General features: G+C 52.1%; 1 protein-coding gene across 3 annotated transcripts in view; it reads left to right on the forward strand.

The window, feature by feature from the left end:
• The first annotated feature begins 9339 nt into the window (after positions 1 to 9339).
• The window catches only part of MARK2 (microtubule affinity regulating kinase 2), a 53538-nt gene continuing 48800 nt past the window's right edge, over positions 9340 to 14077 (forward strand). The window contains exon 1 of one of the 3 annotated variants that reach the window (XM_074336523.2): positions 9340 to 10009. In XM_074336523.2, the coding sequence (XP_074192624.1) occupies positions 9956 to 10009 (54 nt within the window). In that variant the 5' untranslated portion in view covers positions 9340 to 9955. The remainder of the gene's footprint in view (positions 10010 to 14077) is intronic. The other 2 variants (XM_019717853.3, XM_019717855.3) reach the window with 2 other exon arrangements.

Raw genomic sequence — 14077 nt, forward strand, 5'->3', positions numbered from 1 at the left:
ATCCTGGAACCACCAGCAAAGCTTCCCATACAAATATCAGTGTTTCCCCCGCTCCAGGGCTGGTAGTGGCAACGCTATCCAGGTGTGATGCTGAGACCCAACCATGACTTGGAGTGAAGGGGTGGGGGAGGAGGGCGCCACTGCCCGTGGCTCCTGACGGCCATGCCCCTAGTCCCCAGTACTCCTTTGCACTCTGAAGCTGGCCACCTCCTTTCCCTCCCAGTTACCCTCCTTGGGGACCAGGTCGAGGAGATCTTTTTGGATGGCAGTAATAGCCCTGTGGGCAAAGCCAGTCTGAGACAAGCGAAGAAGCAGCCCCTTCCCTCCTTGAAGAGAAACTGGAATGTGTAAGAGTGTTTGGGAAGGGGTGGGGACACTGGCTGGGCCCCCATGCGGCTCCCAGTTGCATCACTGGTCTGGCCCAGGCTCTGCAGCTCCTCCAATCTGACTTCCCTCTTGTGCATAAAATGCGATAGTCAGCCTCGCCTCCACTGCCACCCACACTGCTGGCGTTCAGGGCCCTTTGTAAACTGTGACGCGCTGCGCACCCCTGAGGTGTGGGAGAAGATGGGAGACTGAGATAGGAAAGCATCTCTGATGGGGTTGCAGCCTCGCTGTGTGCCCCCCACCGGATCTGTTGGGAAAGGGGCACCCAGCTCCCTCCCCGAGGCAGCACAAGCAGGTGTGGCGACAGGTGAGGTGGCTCTGCTTTCCCGTCTCCCTAGAACCAGCTGCCTCAGCCCAGAGCCTTGACAGCGAATCTGCTCAGTCCTTCTCCCCTAAGAGGAACACCATTCCTCACAGAATGTACCAGCCTCCAGAGAAGGAAGCAGAGCAGGCCTTTTGGCCTCCCCAAAACCAATGTCAATGTCTCAGACTTGGACCCCACACCTAGGAGGCCTGAGAAATAGGAGCAGCAAGGGGGGGCGGCTGGGCTGACCACCCCGTGGGCTCAAATTCCACAAATATGAATGGAGGCCCCGTGGGCAAGTTCTGCTAGGAACTGCAGAATGCAGACCGGACACCAGCCCTGGTCTCCACTGTGGGTCACCCCACATTGTGCCCATTATATGGGTGAGGAAACTGAGACTGCGAGATGAACCAGGTGACTTGCCTGCCATTCCAGAGCTGGTAAAGGAGCAGAGAGAGGGAGGCCAAGCCCAAGTCTGCCTGACTCCAGAGCTGTCTCCTGCACTAATTGGCCTGTTTCGGCTTTAGGAAGACCGTGACATCTTTCTGTGACAGTCCAGGCACCCATGGGTTCATGGGGCGGGGTGGCCGTGGACTCAGGTGGGAGACTGGGAAGGTAATTTGAAATGACAAATTCTCAGCATCCTCCCATCCTGCTCCAGCACTCTGATGGTGGTACTCAGTTCACTGACTATCCCAGTTTCCAGAGTCCCCCCAGGTCATGGAACCTGCTGGGATCATGCCCTGTACCTAGCAGTGCCAACTGGAGAGGCTCTCTGCACACGTGGAAGGGTGATCATCTCACCTGTCCCAGGTGGGAACCAAGCTGAGGGCTTTGAGGGTGGATGGAATCTAGCTCCTCACCTGCCCCTTTTCTCCGGAAGTTGGCTCCTGGGCCCCTGGGTACGGGCATGGCCTCCCTCAGTGACCTGTGACCCTAGCTCCAGCCAGGCTCGGTATTTGGAGGCTCCAAAAGCAGTGACTGGTACAATTATGTCCATATGGGGTTGGGCCACTCTCGGGGGCAGGGCATTGGGGCGGGGGGGGGGGGCTTCTGTCCAGACACGGCCCTGTCCCCTCACTGCCTCTCCCTGACCTGGGGCAAGTCCTCTTGTCCACCATAGCACCCACATCTTCCTAGGTGAGTGGTTTGCCTCTAAGAGACTCACCCATAGCCCTCCAAGGTCAGAACTGGGGTTGAGACAGCTGTACGTCGACAGTTGTTCAGAGCTCAAGCTGAAGAGGCCACACCAACCTGGGCCCACAGCTGTGAGCTGGGTGATACGCACGCACTGCTCCAGGCCCTGGGAATACAGCTGTGAATGAGACACAGCCCTGCTCCCTCAGCACCCCCATCCAGGGGAGACACAGCAGACAAGGCTCTGATATGGCCAGCAGGGGTGAGTACTGGGAAGAAAAAAGGCATGATGGAGGGGCGCGAGTTTTTCCTTTTTTCTGTTCTTTTGTTCTTTTTTTGATCATGGATATTTTCAGACACACCCAAAAGAAGAGAGAGAATGGCGTAATGAAGCCTTATGTACCCAGCTTCAACAGATGTGGTCAGTTTTGGTTTATCTTCATCTCCCCATGTCTCTGTCCCTTCTAGATTATTGTAAAGCAAATCCCAGACATGTCATTTCATCTGTAAATAGATCTGTTGGTATCACTGAGCGATTCAGACTCTGTTCGTATCATTGTCACACTTTAAAAATCATTAATGCCTTAATGTCATCTAATATATAGTCAGTGTTCACATTCCCTAACCAGTCCATGAATATCTTAACATTTTTAATTGTAGTAAAACACACATAACATGACATTTACCATCTTAACCACTTTCAAGTGTGCAGTTAAGTCACAAGTACATTCACGTTGTGCAACTAATCTCCAGAACTCTTCATGAATATCTTTTTCTTTTTTTTTAAAGATTTTATTGGGGAAGGGGAACAGGACTTTATTGGGGAATAGTGTGTACTTCCAGGACATTTTTCCAAGTCAAGTTGTTGTCCTTTCAGTCTTAGTTGTGGAGGGCGCAGCTCAGTTCCAGGTCCAGTTGTCGTTGCTAGTTGCAGGGGGCACAGCCCACCCTCCCTTGCAGGAGTCGAACCGGCAACCTTGTGGTTGAGAGGATGCGCTCCAACCAACTGAGCCATCCCGGAGCTCAGCGGCAGCTCAGCTCAAGATGCCGTGTTCAATCTTAGTTGCAGGGGGCACTCCCCACTATCCCTTGCGGGAATCGAGGAATCGAACTGGCAACCTTGTGGTTGAGAGCCCACTGGCCCATGTGGGAATCAAACGGGCAGCCTTCGGAGTTAGGAGCACGGAGCTCCAATCGCCTGAGACACCTGGCCGGCCCATGAACAGCTTTATAGGCCGTTTGTTTGAATCAGGATCTAATGAGGTCCACACATTGCATTTAGTTAATATATTTCAACTTGTAACAGCCCGTCTTTCCTCTTTTTTTTTCCTTCTTTTTCCTTGTTTAGGAACACAATGACTCGTCCTGTAGACATAATTTCCTCCGTTCTGGATTTGGCTGATCGCATCCGCCTCATACCATCAGCGTGTTCATCCATAGGGGGATGCAATGTTGAAAGGGGCTGGAGAGGGTTTCCTCGGGAGCAGACCTCTAAGCAGAGAGAGCCACGCAGTTAAATAAGATAAGGGAGTTCTGAGCAGAGGGGACAAGGTGGGCCAAAGCCCTGTGGCTTTCTTTCCCCAGGGATTCACGCCAGGCACTGTTAGAGGCACCAAGGACACCATCGGGAACCAGAATACTATGTCCCTGCTCTCCTTGGGACTGGAGACCTCACTCACTGCCCTCCAGGGGCGGATGGCGGTGAGGAAGGCGAAGTATCCCCCCGCAGATAGCCTGCCTTCCGGCTCCGGGAGCTCCGGTACAGCTTTGGGTACGTGGGGACATCATCTTGGCACACTGGTGAGTCATTGCCCGGCCTGCCCTCCACCTCCTCCAGGAAGCCAGTTAGAGCCCTGGACGCCAGCTGGTACCGACTCCCCTCTGCCAACTCCAAGTCGGGGGCTGCTGTTGGCCTGTCTGACATCCCCCCAGATGGGAACTCCCTGAGGGCTGGCCTCCTTCATGCCTCCATGGGTTGCTCCCATTCCCGCCTGTCCTTCCTTGCAGCCCTTTGCTTATCCTGGGGATCAGACTCAGCATCACCTCCTCTGAGAAGCCTTCCTTGCTGCTCCCTCCATCCAGTTCCCATGCTCCCACAGGTCCCAGATCACCTCCTTTGGGTATCTCTCTCTAAGCCCCATTAAAAACTGCCCACTTATGCTTCTCATAGAGACTCTGCCAACATGGCAGCCTGGCTTTCCATCCAGAATGTTCGGCCTTCTCAGCAATGGAGGTGGCAGTACCTGCTCGTGGAGAGTGACCCAGTGTGGGAGTGTGGGTTGGTACAAAGGACACCCCGTCCCAGGAAAACAGACTCTGAAGGTGCCCTGCCGTCCTGGTACCCTTTCTTCTCTCCATCCCTTCCCCAGGTTGGTGCAGTGGTCTCCATGGACAGCCAGACCTTCCTACTGTACTGTAGGAACATATGAGCAAGGCTGGAAGGGACACTGTCCCCTCCATCCCAGGCATGGGGCCAGGTCATGGGTGAGGAAGGGGGAGACAGGCGTATTTGCTGGGTTAGGATTTTGGAGTGTCTTAGTCCATTCAGGCTGCTGTTACAAAATACCATAGACTCATGGCTTATAAACAACAGAAATTTCTTTCTCATAGTTCTGGAGGCTGGGAAGTCCAAGATCAAGGCGCTGGCAGATTCAGTGTCTGGTGAGGGCCCTCTTCCTGGTGCGTAGAAGGCAGTCTTCTTATTGTGTCCACACATGACGGAAGGGGCAAGCAAGGGAGCTCTGTGAGGTTGCTTTTCTAAAAGCACTAATTCCGTTATGCCCATTAAGTCATATGGAGTCTTTGAGACCTAATCACCCCCAAAGGCCCCACCTCCTAATGCCATCACTTGGGGGATTAGGATTTCAACGTGAATCTTGAGGGGATACACATTCAATCTATAGCATTATAGAAGACCCCATAGAGAGCAAAGAGTCCAGCTCCCCCTCATTGTACAGACAAGGAGCCTGAAGCCCCAAGGGGGGAAGGGAATCACCTAATGGCTTATGTGATCCATTAGGGACAGAGCTGGGACCAGAATGGGCTCTCTTACTTCTGATCCACTGCTGTTCAGGGAAATGGGGTGGATATAGCAGAAAGCCTTAAAAGAAGACTGGGAGGCTGGCTAGAGTACGCTAATAACAGCAGCGCACACTGAGCGCTGGCCATCCATCAGACTCTAAGTTTGTTTCATGTATTAACTCATTATAGCCTTGCAAATTATCCCCATTTGACAGTTGGGAAAATTAAGGTAGACAGAGGTTCAGAGGCTTGCTAAGATCGCAGAGCTACTAAGAAGCAGCCTGGCTGGAGGCCCCTGGATAATATTTGGTAGCCCGTCGTCATTGCCTACTTCCCACCTTTCGCGGGCTGAGTCCCCTGTGCTCACTCCCCTAGCAAGGTGCCGAGCTTCTCTATTCTGTGCTTTCCTTGTTAGTAGACCAGGGGTAATAACTGCTTCCTGCACATTGTAACTGATAATGTCTACACAGCACACACCTGCACGTGTGTTAGCAAAACCAGGAAAGGAGAATGAGACCGGCAGTTCCTGTCCTTGTGTAGCTCATGGCCTGGCGGTGGTTGGGGAGGGAGCACCGATAACAAATGTATTCTAGTCTAGCGGTTCTAAGATGCACGTTTTTTCCCACTCCAGCGTCTCTGGAACGTTCTAAATTCAATACAGTATGTGGCGATGGTGACAAAGCGCATGATGGAAATTCAGAGATGCCAAAAAAAATATAAGGCAAAGCTCCTCGAGATGGGAGAGTCTCTGACAAGTGAGAGGGCAGGAGTGGGTCTTGGCACTCCTTGATCAGAGGCCAGTTCTGGACCATTCCTCCACCCCCTGGAGTGGCCTGTCCAGCATGAGCTGTACTCTGGCTGCACTGGTTGGGAGGAGAAAGATTGAGAAGAGTTTCGATGTTTCAGAGGGGAGAGAATAAGGATGGCTTCCGCTCGCTCCAGCACCCTGCCTCCCTTTGCTTCTTTCCTCCCTTCCTGCCCACAGGGGTGGGTGGGGGTGGGCAGTGGGGTAGATTGCTACCCTCAGGCCCCTTCCCTGTGCTGGAGCTGGGAATCCCATAGCTCCGCCTTCCACGGTTCCAGTGGCCTCACAGCTGCCCTGGACCACTGGTCATGTTGGTTCCTTTCTACCTGGTCTGGAGCTGCGGTAGATGCCTTTATTTTTGTGTCTGTTTTGTTTTCAGTTGTTCAGGTTGGAAAGCTTGGAATTATCTTTAACTCCTCTCTCTCACACCCCTCCAAACCAATCCATCAAAATATCCTGTTGGCTTTACCTTCTGAATATAACTCAAATCCAACCACTTCCCCTGCTGCTGCCCTCTCCAAGCCACTGTCATCTCTCTCTTGAATTATCGGAAAAGCCTCCTTCCTGGATTCCAGGCTTCTGCTCCTTCACGCTATCCTCAACCCAGCAGCCAATCAGATCACGTCACTGCCGAGACTCCCTGTCTGACTCTCAGGGAATGCCAAAGCAGTGGCCCTCCAGGCCTGGCCCCTCAATACCTTTCTGCCCTGTACTCCTACTACTCTCCCCCTCGCTCACTCTGCTCCACTCTCATTGGCCGCCTTATTCTTTAACTAGCCAGGCCCGTTCCTGCCTCAGGGCCCTTGCACTGGCTATACCCTCTCCCTGGAATGCTCTTCCTCCATATCTGCAGAGCTCACTCCCTCATGTCTTTCAAGTTTTTGCTCACATGTCACCTTCTCAGTGAGGCCTATATTGACCACCTTAATACTGCAACTTCTTTCCCACCCCAACAATTCTGATCCCCCTTATAGCTGCCTGTATATTTTTCCCGTGGTATTTCATACTTACTATTTTGTTTATTGTCTGGCTTCCCCACTTGAGGTGTAAATTCTCCGAGGGTGGAGATCTTTGTCTATTTTGTTCACTGATATACTTGAAGATCCTAGAACAGGGCTTTGCACATAGGAGGTGCTCAACAGAGATTTGTGGATGAATGAATTTGTAAATTAGAAAGGGGTAAATGTGTGGCAACACATAATTAATCTTTGAAGAGAACTAGGAGGTTTCAGGAATTTGAGAAGGTGATATTTGAACTGGGTCTTTAAGTACACCTGGAAGCTGAGGTAGGTGACTGGCTAATTGATCAACCTGAACAAAAAGCATGGAGGTGGCAGAGCTTGGTGGCAGGGCAGGAGCTGGGGGGAGGTGTCAACCAGTGATACCTAGTTGGAGAGGATATTAGCAAGATAAGTAGAGGCCAGATATGCAAAGCTTTGGATGCAGGCTAAAGGCTTTCCTACCACCAGGAGCAGCTACAAAATTTGTCAGACCCAGTGCACGGTAAAGAAGCAGGGCCCTTTTGGTAAAAATTTCAAGAGAGTGACAGCAGAGCATTAAATCAAGCGCAAGGCCCTTCTAAAAGTAGGCTCATGAAGCCAGTCCTGCCTCTCCCACAAGGGAAATTGTGAGAGCCTTCAAGAAGGACAGAGATGTAATTGGAGGTGGACTTTAGGAAGATTATTCTGGTGGGGTAGGTTGGAGGGAATCTAGGCAGAGAGACCAGTTAGGCAGCCTTGTGTGGAGAGAGGAAGAGGAGGAGACAGGTGGGGTGGGGGTGGGGCTAAGAGGCAGAAGGCTGGGGTGAGAACGTGAGTGCGTAGAAGCATGGAGGTGGTAGAGTTTACTTATGCAGGAGCATGGGTCGGAGAAGACCCCTGAGTGCACCTTCCTTTGCTACTCCAACCCCCTTCCTCTTTTCTCTTCTTTCCAGACCCAAGCCTTAGAAGTGAGATCCAACACGAATCGGCAATGTGTCTCTCTTTGGCCACCAGAGGGCAGATCATTCTCATGGATTTTCAGGATTAATTTGGGGTGGGGGGGAGTGGAATGGCCTCTGTCCTCACCTCTTCCTTCCTATCTCCCTAACCTCCTTCCGCAATTCTTCACCAACTTCTTCCTCAATGGCTGAGTGCCTGAATGGAGCTGGTGCAGAGCATGGGGAGGTGTTCTGGAGTCCAGTGTATTTACTACGACTGTAGAGAGTACCTGTTACCTTAGGAAGTACCTTCATACCACCCTCTCATTGCATTTGTCCGACTCTGTATTTCTCTGGTTGACTTGGCCAAGGGCTCTCTGCTCAAGATGCTAACGCTGGGAGTTAGAAGTCAAGTGTCAGAAGTCCAACCAGCACTTTTCCCCTCAATCCCTGGGGCCTCTCTGCTCCTGTACCTTTGGGGACTTGGTTGAACCTGGTCTCTGGCTCTTGTGGGAACACTGGCTTCTGCCCATCTTAAGCTGTCTTTGAGCCCTGGGGCAGGGGCAGGAAGGCAAGTTCCAACATGTCTGGGGTAAGATGGATGGGACAGCTTGGAGCCAGAGGAATCAGATCAGCCTACTGCTTTTCCCTGCTGAGACAATTTAGGGGGAAGTGAAGATTGGACCCAGGTTGCCAAATGGACTTCCTGTTGGATCAGAGGCTCTCCAAGGATGAGAGGGAGCTCAGAGCGGACGACTCCAAAGACCTCAGTTTATTGATGGGGAAACTGAGTCCCAGGGAAGGAAAGGAACTTCTCCAGGTGCCCATTCTTTGTGCCATCCTGAGGAATTCTCATTGTCAACCAATGTCGGTTTTCCACGAGTTTCTTTGTCTTAGACGGGATAACTCAAATGTGAATTAAGATGAGAATGTCTTTCCTGCCTTAGTTTGCAAGAGTATTTAAAAAAGTAACTGGGAGAACTCAATATTACCATGGTGCGATGTTGTTTTGTGCTATTTTGAACAATTAAGACTTTTTTTGGGGGAAAAAGGTAACTAGAATTAAAAGCTGTTATTTAGAATGTCATCACTGGAACAAAGGCATTGACTCGTTCAATACAGGGACATCTAGGAGCCTAAGCTCATGTGATCACGTTATGTGATTTTTCCAAGATCACACAGCGTTTTCATTCTACACACTGGGGCTGGAATGCAGGGCTGAGGAGACCTTTGCAGTTGGGAACCACGGACGCAGACCTGGTGCTTGCCTGGGAGCTTGACAAGAAGCCAAGATAGACGATGGCAAGTGATGAATAGTAGATGGACAGGTAATAGAGTAATGCTACATTTGACAGATGACACATGTTGATAGACAGGTTGGATGATAAACGAGATGGACTTTATGAGCTGACCGACCACGAACAGACACGCAGATGGGAAGTTGCTTTAGAACCAAAGGATGCCAATGGCAGGGATGGCTAACGGCCTTATTTTCTATTTAGTTAAAGACTAACACGCTCCCTGTTCAAGGTTTGAAAATATCCGAAATCTGACGGAAAGAAACGAAGTCAGACTCGGTACCACCCGAGGGAATGACCCGGGGCTCGCCCGGCCTCGGGTGTTGCCGGAAATGGCCGACGATTGCCGTCGGCTGCGGGGCTGGGCGGGGCGGGGGCGTGGCCGGCTCGCCGCACGCGGAGCGGCTTCGGGTGTTTCCGGAAACTGCCGAGAACCAGCTTGAAGTGGGCGGGGAAAGGCCTGTGGGCGGGGCTGGAGTACCCGTTGTCGCTTCGTGTATTTCCGAAAACAGAGCCGAAGCTTGGTCTTCACAGTCGAGGAGGCGCGCGCGTGCCTGGAGGTTACCTTCTTCGGGTGTTTCTGGAATTCAACCCATAGTCGGTGGCCAGGAGGAGGAGGCGCGGCCCCCTCCCGTTCCTGGCCGCTTCGGATATTTCCGGCTGCTGCCGGCGGAAAGAGCCGAGGGCCGGCGGTGGTGGCGGCCATGTTGGGAGCAGCAGGTCCGGCGGCGGCTGCCTGTGTGCCGGGCGCGGAGCAGTGCCGCTGAGGGCAGGGGAGGAGCGAGGCAGGCGGCCGGCTGCGGCGGCAGAGAGTAGGCGGAGCGGCGCGGCCCGGCCGAAAGGCGGCACAGCCCAGCCGGGGGTCGGGGGGGTGCGGTCCGGAGCCGCTCGGAGCCGGCGCGGCCTAGCCCGAGCGGCGCATCCCCGGGCTGGCGTGAGCGGCTGCCCGGCCTCCCCGCACCCCCGGCCGGGGCCCATGCGGCGGGTGCCCCTGCTGTGAAAAGCCCCGCCCGGTCGGGCTCCGCGCCTTCCCTTCCCTCCCTTCCTCCAAGCTTCTCGGTTCCCTCCCCTGAGATACCGGCGCCATGTCCAGCGCCCGGACCCCCCTACCCACGCTGAACGAGAGGGACACGGAGCAGGTAAGGAGCCCCGATGGCTCCCCGAATTCTCTGGCTGGGCCCCTGCACCTTGCAGAGCCTCCTCCCTCTCTGCTCTCCTCGTGCCCCTGCTGCCATCCTGCAAGCCTCGGCTTCTCTGTCATCGGGCTCTCGGCTCCGCACAGCCTCCTCCGAGTCCTGTCCTAGGACCCACCTCGTCCTGACTCCAAGCTGCACACTTGCCTTTCTGTTGACCCCCCCTCTCCCTTTACCGCCCTCCCGCGCTCTTCCGTGTTACCTCCCCAGCTTCCCCTTCTCTTCCCTTTTTCTCTCGGGCTTTTCTGGTCTTCCTCCACCCACGCTTCAAGCAGCCACCCTCCTCCTCAAATAGTACCCAGCGATTTGCCCCAGATGGTTGTCCACATCTTCTTACATCTCTTTACCCTTTTCTCCTCCGCCCGCACCGGTTCTCCCAGTCCCTGGTCATCACCCTCAGGGTCCTTGCCCCGGACTGTGTTCTCGGTCTCTGTTCCCTTCCAGTTCCCCAGCTTTTTTTACCCTGCTTGTTCCTTCTCCAAATTGTGTTCTCCCTCTTGCTTGCAACCCACCAGCTCCACCCTCATCACCTTTCCAAATCGTTCGCCTACTCTTTGCTCATCACTTTCCCTTCTTTTCAACAGGAGCTCCCTGGTGCCTCGCGCTGGCATTTGTTGCTTCCGTGTTTCCCATACAGCTGTCATGCGCGTAGTTTTCCCACAGGTTGTCTTTGGGGTTCCAGCCTTCACTCCCTTCAGTCTTTGCATCCTTCATGTTCTCTTCCCCTGGGCTTTGTCTTTTAAGTCTCTTGGCCTTCTGTTTCTCATGTGAGTGCTTTGCCAGCCTTCTCCCTGGGCTCTTCCTACTAAGGGAAACACTACTATTTCCTCCCACTCCATTATCACAACCTGTTGCTGGGGCCTTTCCCAGGTCTCGCTACATCACTGTCCCTGCCTGTCTTCTTACACTGCAATGCAAACCATGCTGCCTGCTTGTCTCTCCACTCCTGGCTCTGTCACTTTTCATAGTATCTTCCTCCTTGCTTGTTCCCTTCTGATTTCTCTACCCCATCTTCCTTACTGTGCCTCTTAACCAGGATTGCCTTTCATGTCCATATTAGTCTCCTGTCTTTTTCACATCGTGTTTTTCCCCCCATATGCTCCTATCCATTCCCTTCCTATTGACTAGTCTTTGTAACTTCCCATCCAGGCATTTTGCGTGCTAGCTTCTCAGTCCCTCTCATCTTAACAAATCACTGCTATGGTTTGTCACCCAAGCCTAAGCCTTTTTTATGTCATCTCACCTCTGAACTGAGAGACGTCCAACTTCCACCCCTCCCCTTTCTTTCACCATCTCCAGTGTCCCTTGCTGACTGCTTTGTGGAGTGTTCCCTGCCTGTCACACCCTCCTTGGTGGAGAACTTTACTAGGCCAAAAAAACTTAACTTGAGAAAGGAGCCCTTCTCCCCTGGGGCTGCAGTGCTTTTTTGCATCCTTTTACCTCATTATATCCTTTATGTTTTTCTCTTGTTCCGTTTGTTTCTTTGTAGCCCAATGGAACTGTTGCTATATTCGCTTGCATGTTAACATCCTTCTCTGAAAAATCTTCCCTCTTTCCATCACTCCTAAGTTTTCCTTGTTTGTTACTCTCACCCCCCCCCCCCTTGCTTTCTGTCACCTGGGCAGTCAAGAACTTAGGAGGAGTTCTGGACTGTTTCTGTGCAGTGGTTGACCCTTTCGTTACTGATGGATTGATTGCTTCTGGGGGTGAAGCCGGGGTTGAAAGGGAGGAAGGGATGATTACCATTGTGTCCCCGGGTTTGGCCGCTGGTTCTGCATGGGCTGGGCCTGAGGGCTTCACAAACAGGAGCGCCTCGCTCTCCAGCTGTTTCTCTCCTTACTGGGAACCACTTTCTCTAGGTCCTCTTGAGGTTGCCTGTTCCATTTCTTTTCCTATCACAACCTTTGTTTTAGCAGGTAAACCCTGCTTAAACAGAGAAGTTTTCCCAGACTGCTGATTATGAGCTGGTAGGAGGAGGCCAAGGGACTGACTGGCTGGCACCTTCAGGCATTTGGGGAGTGGCAGTGGATGCCTGCTCCCAGCGAGGCTGTGGGGGGCATTGTGTTGAGCAGAGTAGAGTAACAGACCGCCTCAGTGTGGTTCCTTTGTGCTGTTTGTAAATGTAAATGTATTCTTGCCATGGTCTTTTCGTAGTGATGTGTGTGTTGATTTCTTCTCTTCCCGACATGCCTAACATACTGCTGAGCATAGTGGGAACTAGGCGCACACCCACTGGTTTTATGATGGCCGGAATCAGTGAACCATTTGGGAATGGAAGCTGTTCTTTGATAACTTTGTCCAGAGCCGTGGCTGCATGCTTTGCCATCCTGTTCCAAATTAGGAATTATCCCATTTCTACTCTTTGTGAACTTAAGTTCCCCTGAACCATTCATAGCTTCTGCTCTTCTCATGGTAGCCAGTCTCACTATTGACTTGATATTAAGTGTCATCCTAGTAAAAGCATGGACTTTGGGAAACCTTGGATACACCTATTACAGTCAGATGCCTGTATGTTTAAAAACAAGAAGAAAGACAAGTAGCATCTCCTTTGGTCCCAAGACCAGCGATGCCGGAAGCATTGCTTCCTTTAGAATCGATCATGTCCTCAGGTGAGAGAGCAAAAACAGCTCTTCTTGGTCCTGTTGCGATTCTAACTAAAGTCCTGGAAGCTCAGTCATTGCAGCAAGCCTTCGTGCTATGAAAGAAAAAGCAGAAAAGCAAGGGATTTGGTTGGGCTGATTCCTGCCCCCCAAAGGTCCTCTATCACCTTATTTAGATTTAAATTATTTAAATTGGTGTCACTGGAAAAGAGATAAACAAACCCCACTGGTTGTCTTCAAGCTCCAGTCTCCTTTTGCTCTTCCTCTCCTCCGGGCTTTAAAACATGTGGCTGATGAGAAGCTGTTTCCAGGAGCTCCTTGATCACATCTGAACTAAACACACATAAACACACAAAGAAATGTTGAAGCATAAAAATAAACCTTGTGTTCTTGCAGGGAGGTTGCCTGTTTGCTGTGGACTCTGCTTCTGACAGTGAAAGTAGGAGATAAAAGAAAGTCAGCTCTGTCTTTAAGATGATTTTTGTGACACCTGGTTCCAGATGTGCTTTATCACAGCCAGATTCTTCTTCCCTCTTCCTTTTGCAGAAGGAAGACTGTAACCAGGGGCTGGTAGTTTGGGGGATTCTTAATCTGTGAGCTGAGCTTTCTGTTCACTTTTCCAAATGGCTCTTCTGGCCTGGAGGCTTGGCAGTGTTGAGTGCAGTCAGCAAGATGACTGTTTTCCAGCCAGCAGCAGCAAATAGGCAAATGTGGAAAGGGATCCAACTTCGAGAGTTTACTTGCCGCTGCCTACAGCTGTCTGTAACACCTGGTAGAGGGGCTACATGGCTTCAGGCCTGCCCCATCTCTGGCCTAAGGAGCCACCAGAAAGGGCTCCCAAGAGAAAACAGGAGCCTTTCACAACTCCCCCCCCACGCCACTTCTGCTACAGTGGGCTAGGGAGGGCGTTGCTGTCATTCTTCTGGTGAGTGAGTGACATTGTTCATTCTCAACTAGATCTGGGAAGAGGAGTTTGGAAGTCTGGGTGAAGAGGAAATCTAACATATAGGATCCTGTAAAGAACAACTGAGCCACTCCAGACACATGTATCGCTTGGCTCCCAGGGTTGGTTCTGGCTGAATGCAGGACTGCATAGTTGGTTTTAGTGTCATCTCGTGAAGAGCTCGGTTAACTCTCATTTCTCTCCATGCCCTGCGAGTTGTGCGGCACCGGGCTCTGGATGCTGACTCTGACCTCTGCCCTTTGGTTCTGGCCAGGGGCTCCTTATTGGTGCTGCCTTCTGGTCAAGAATGTGGCTGTATCAGACCGTATACAGTGGTACCTCGGTTTTCGAACATACTCCGTTCTGGAAGACCATTCGAGTTCTGAAACATCCGAAAACAGCCGACAGCTAGGCCTCAGGATCTTGCACTCAGCGGAAGCCGGTGACATGTTCGACTTCCGAGGCGTGTTC

The sequence above is a fragment of the Rhinolophus sinicus genome, chromosome 14 (genome assembly GCF_057876585.1).
Source record: "Rhinolophus sinicus isolate RSI-liver-muscle chromosome 14, RSI-T2T, whole genome shotgun sequence".
NCBI classification, from domain to species: domain Eukaryota; kingdom Metazoa; phylum Chordata; class Mammalia; order Chiroptera; family Rhinolophidae; genus Rhinolophus; species Rhinolophus sinicus.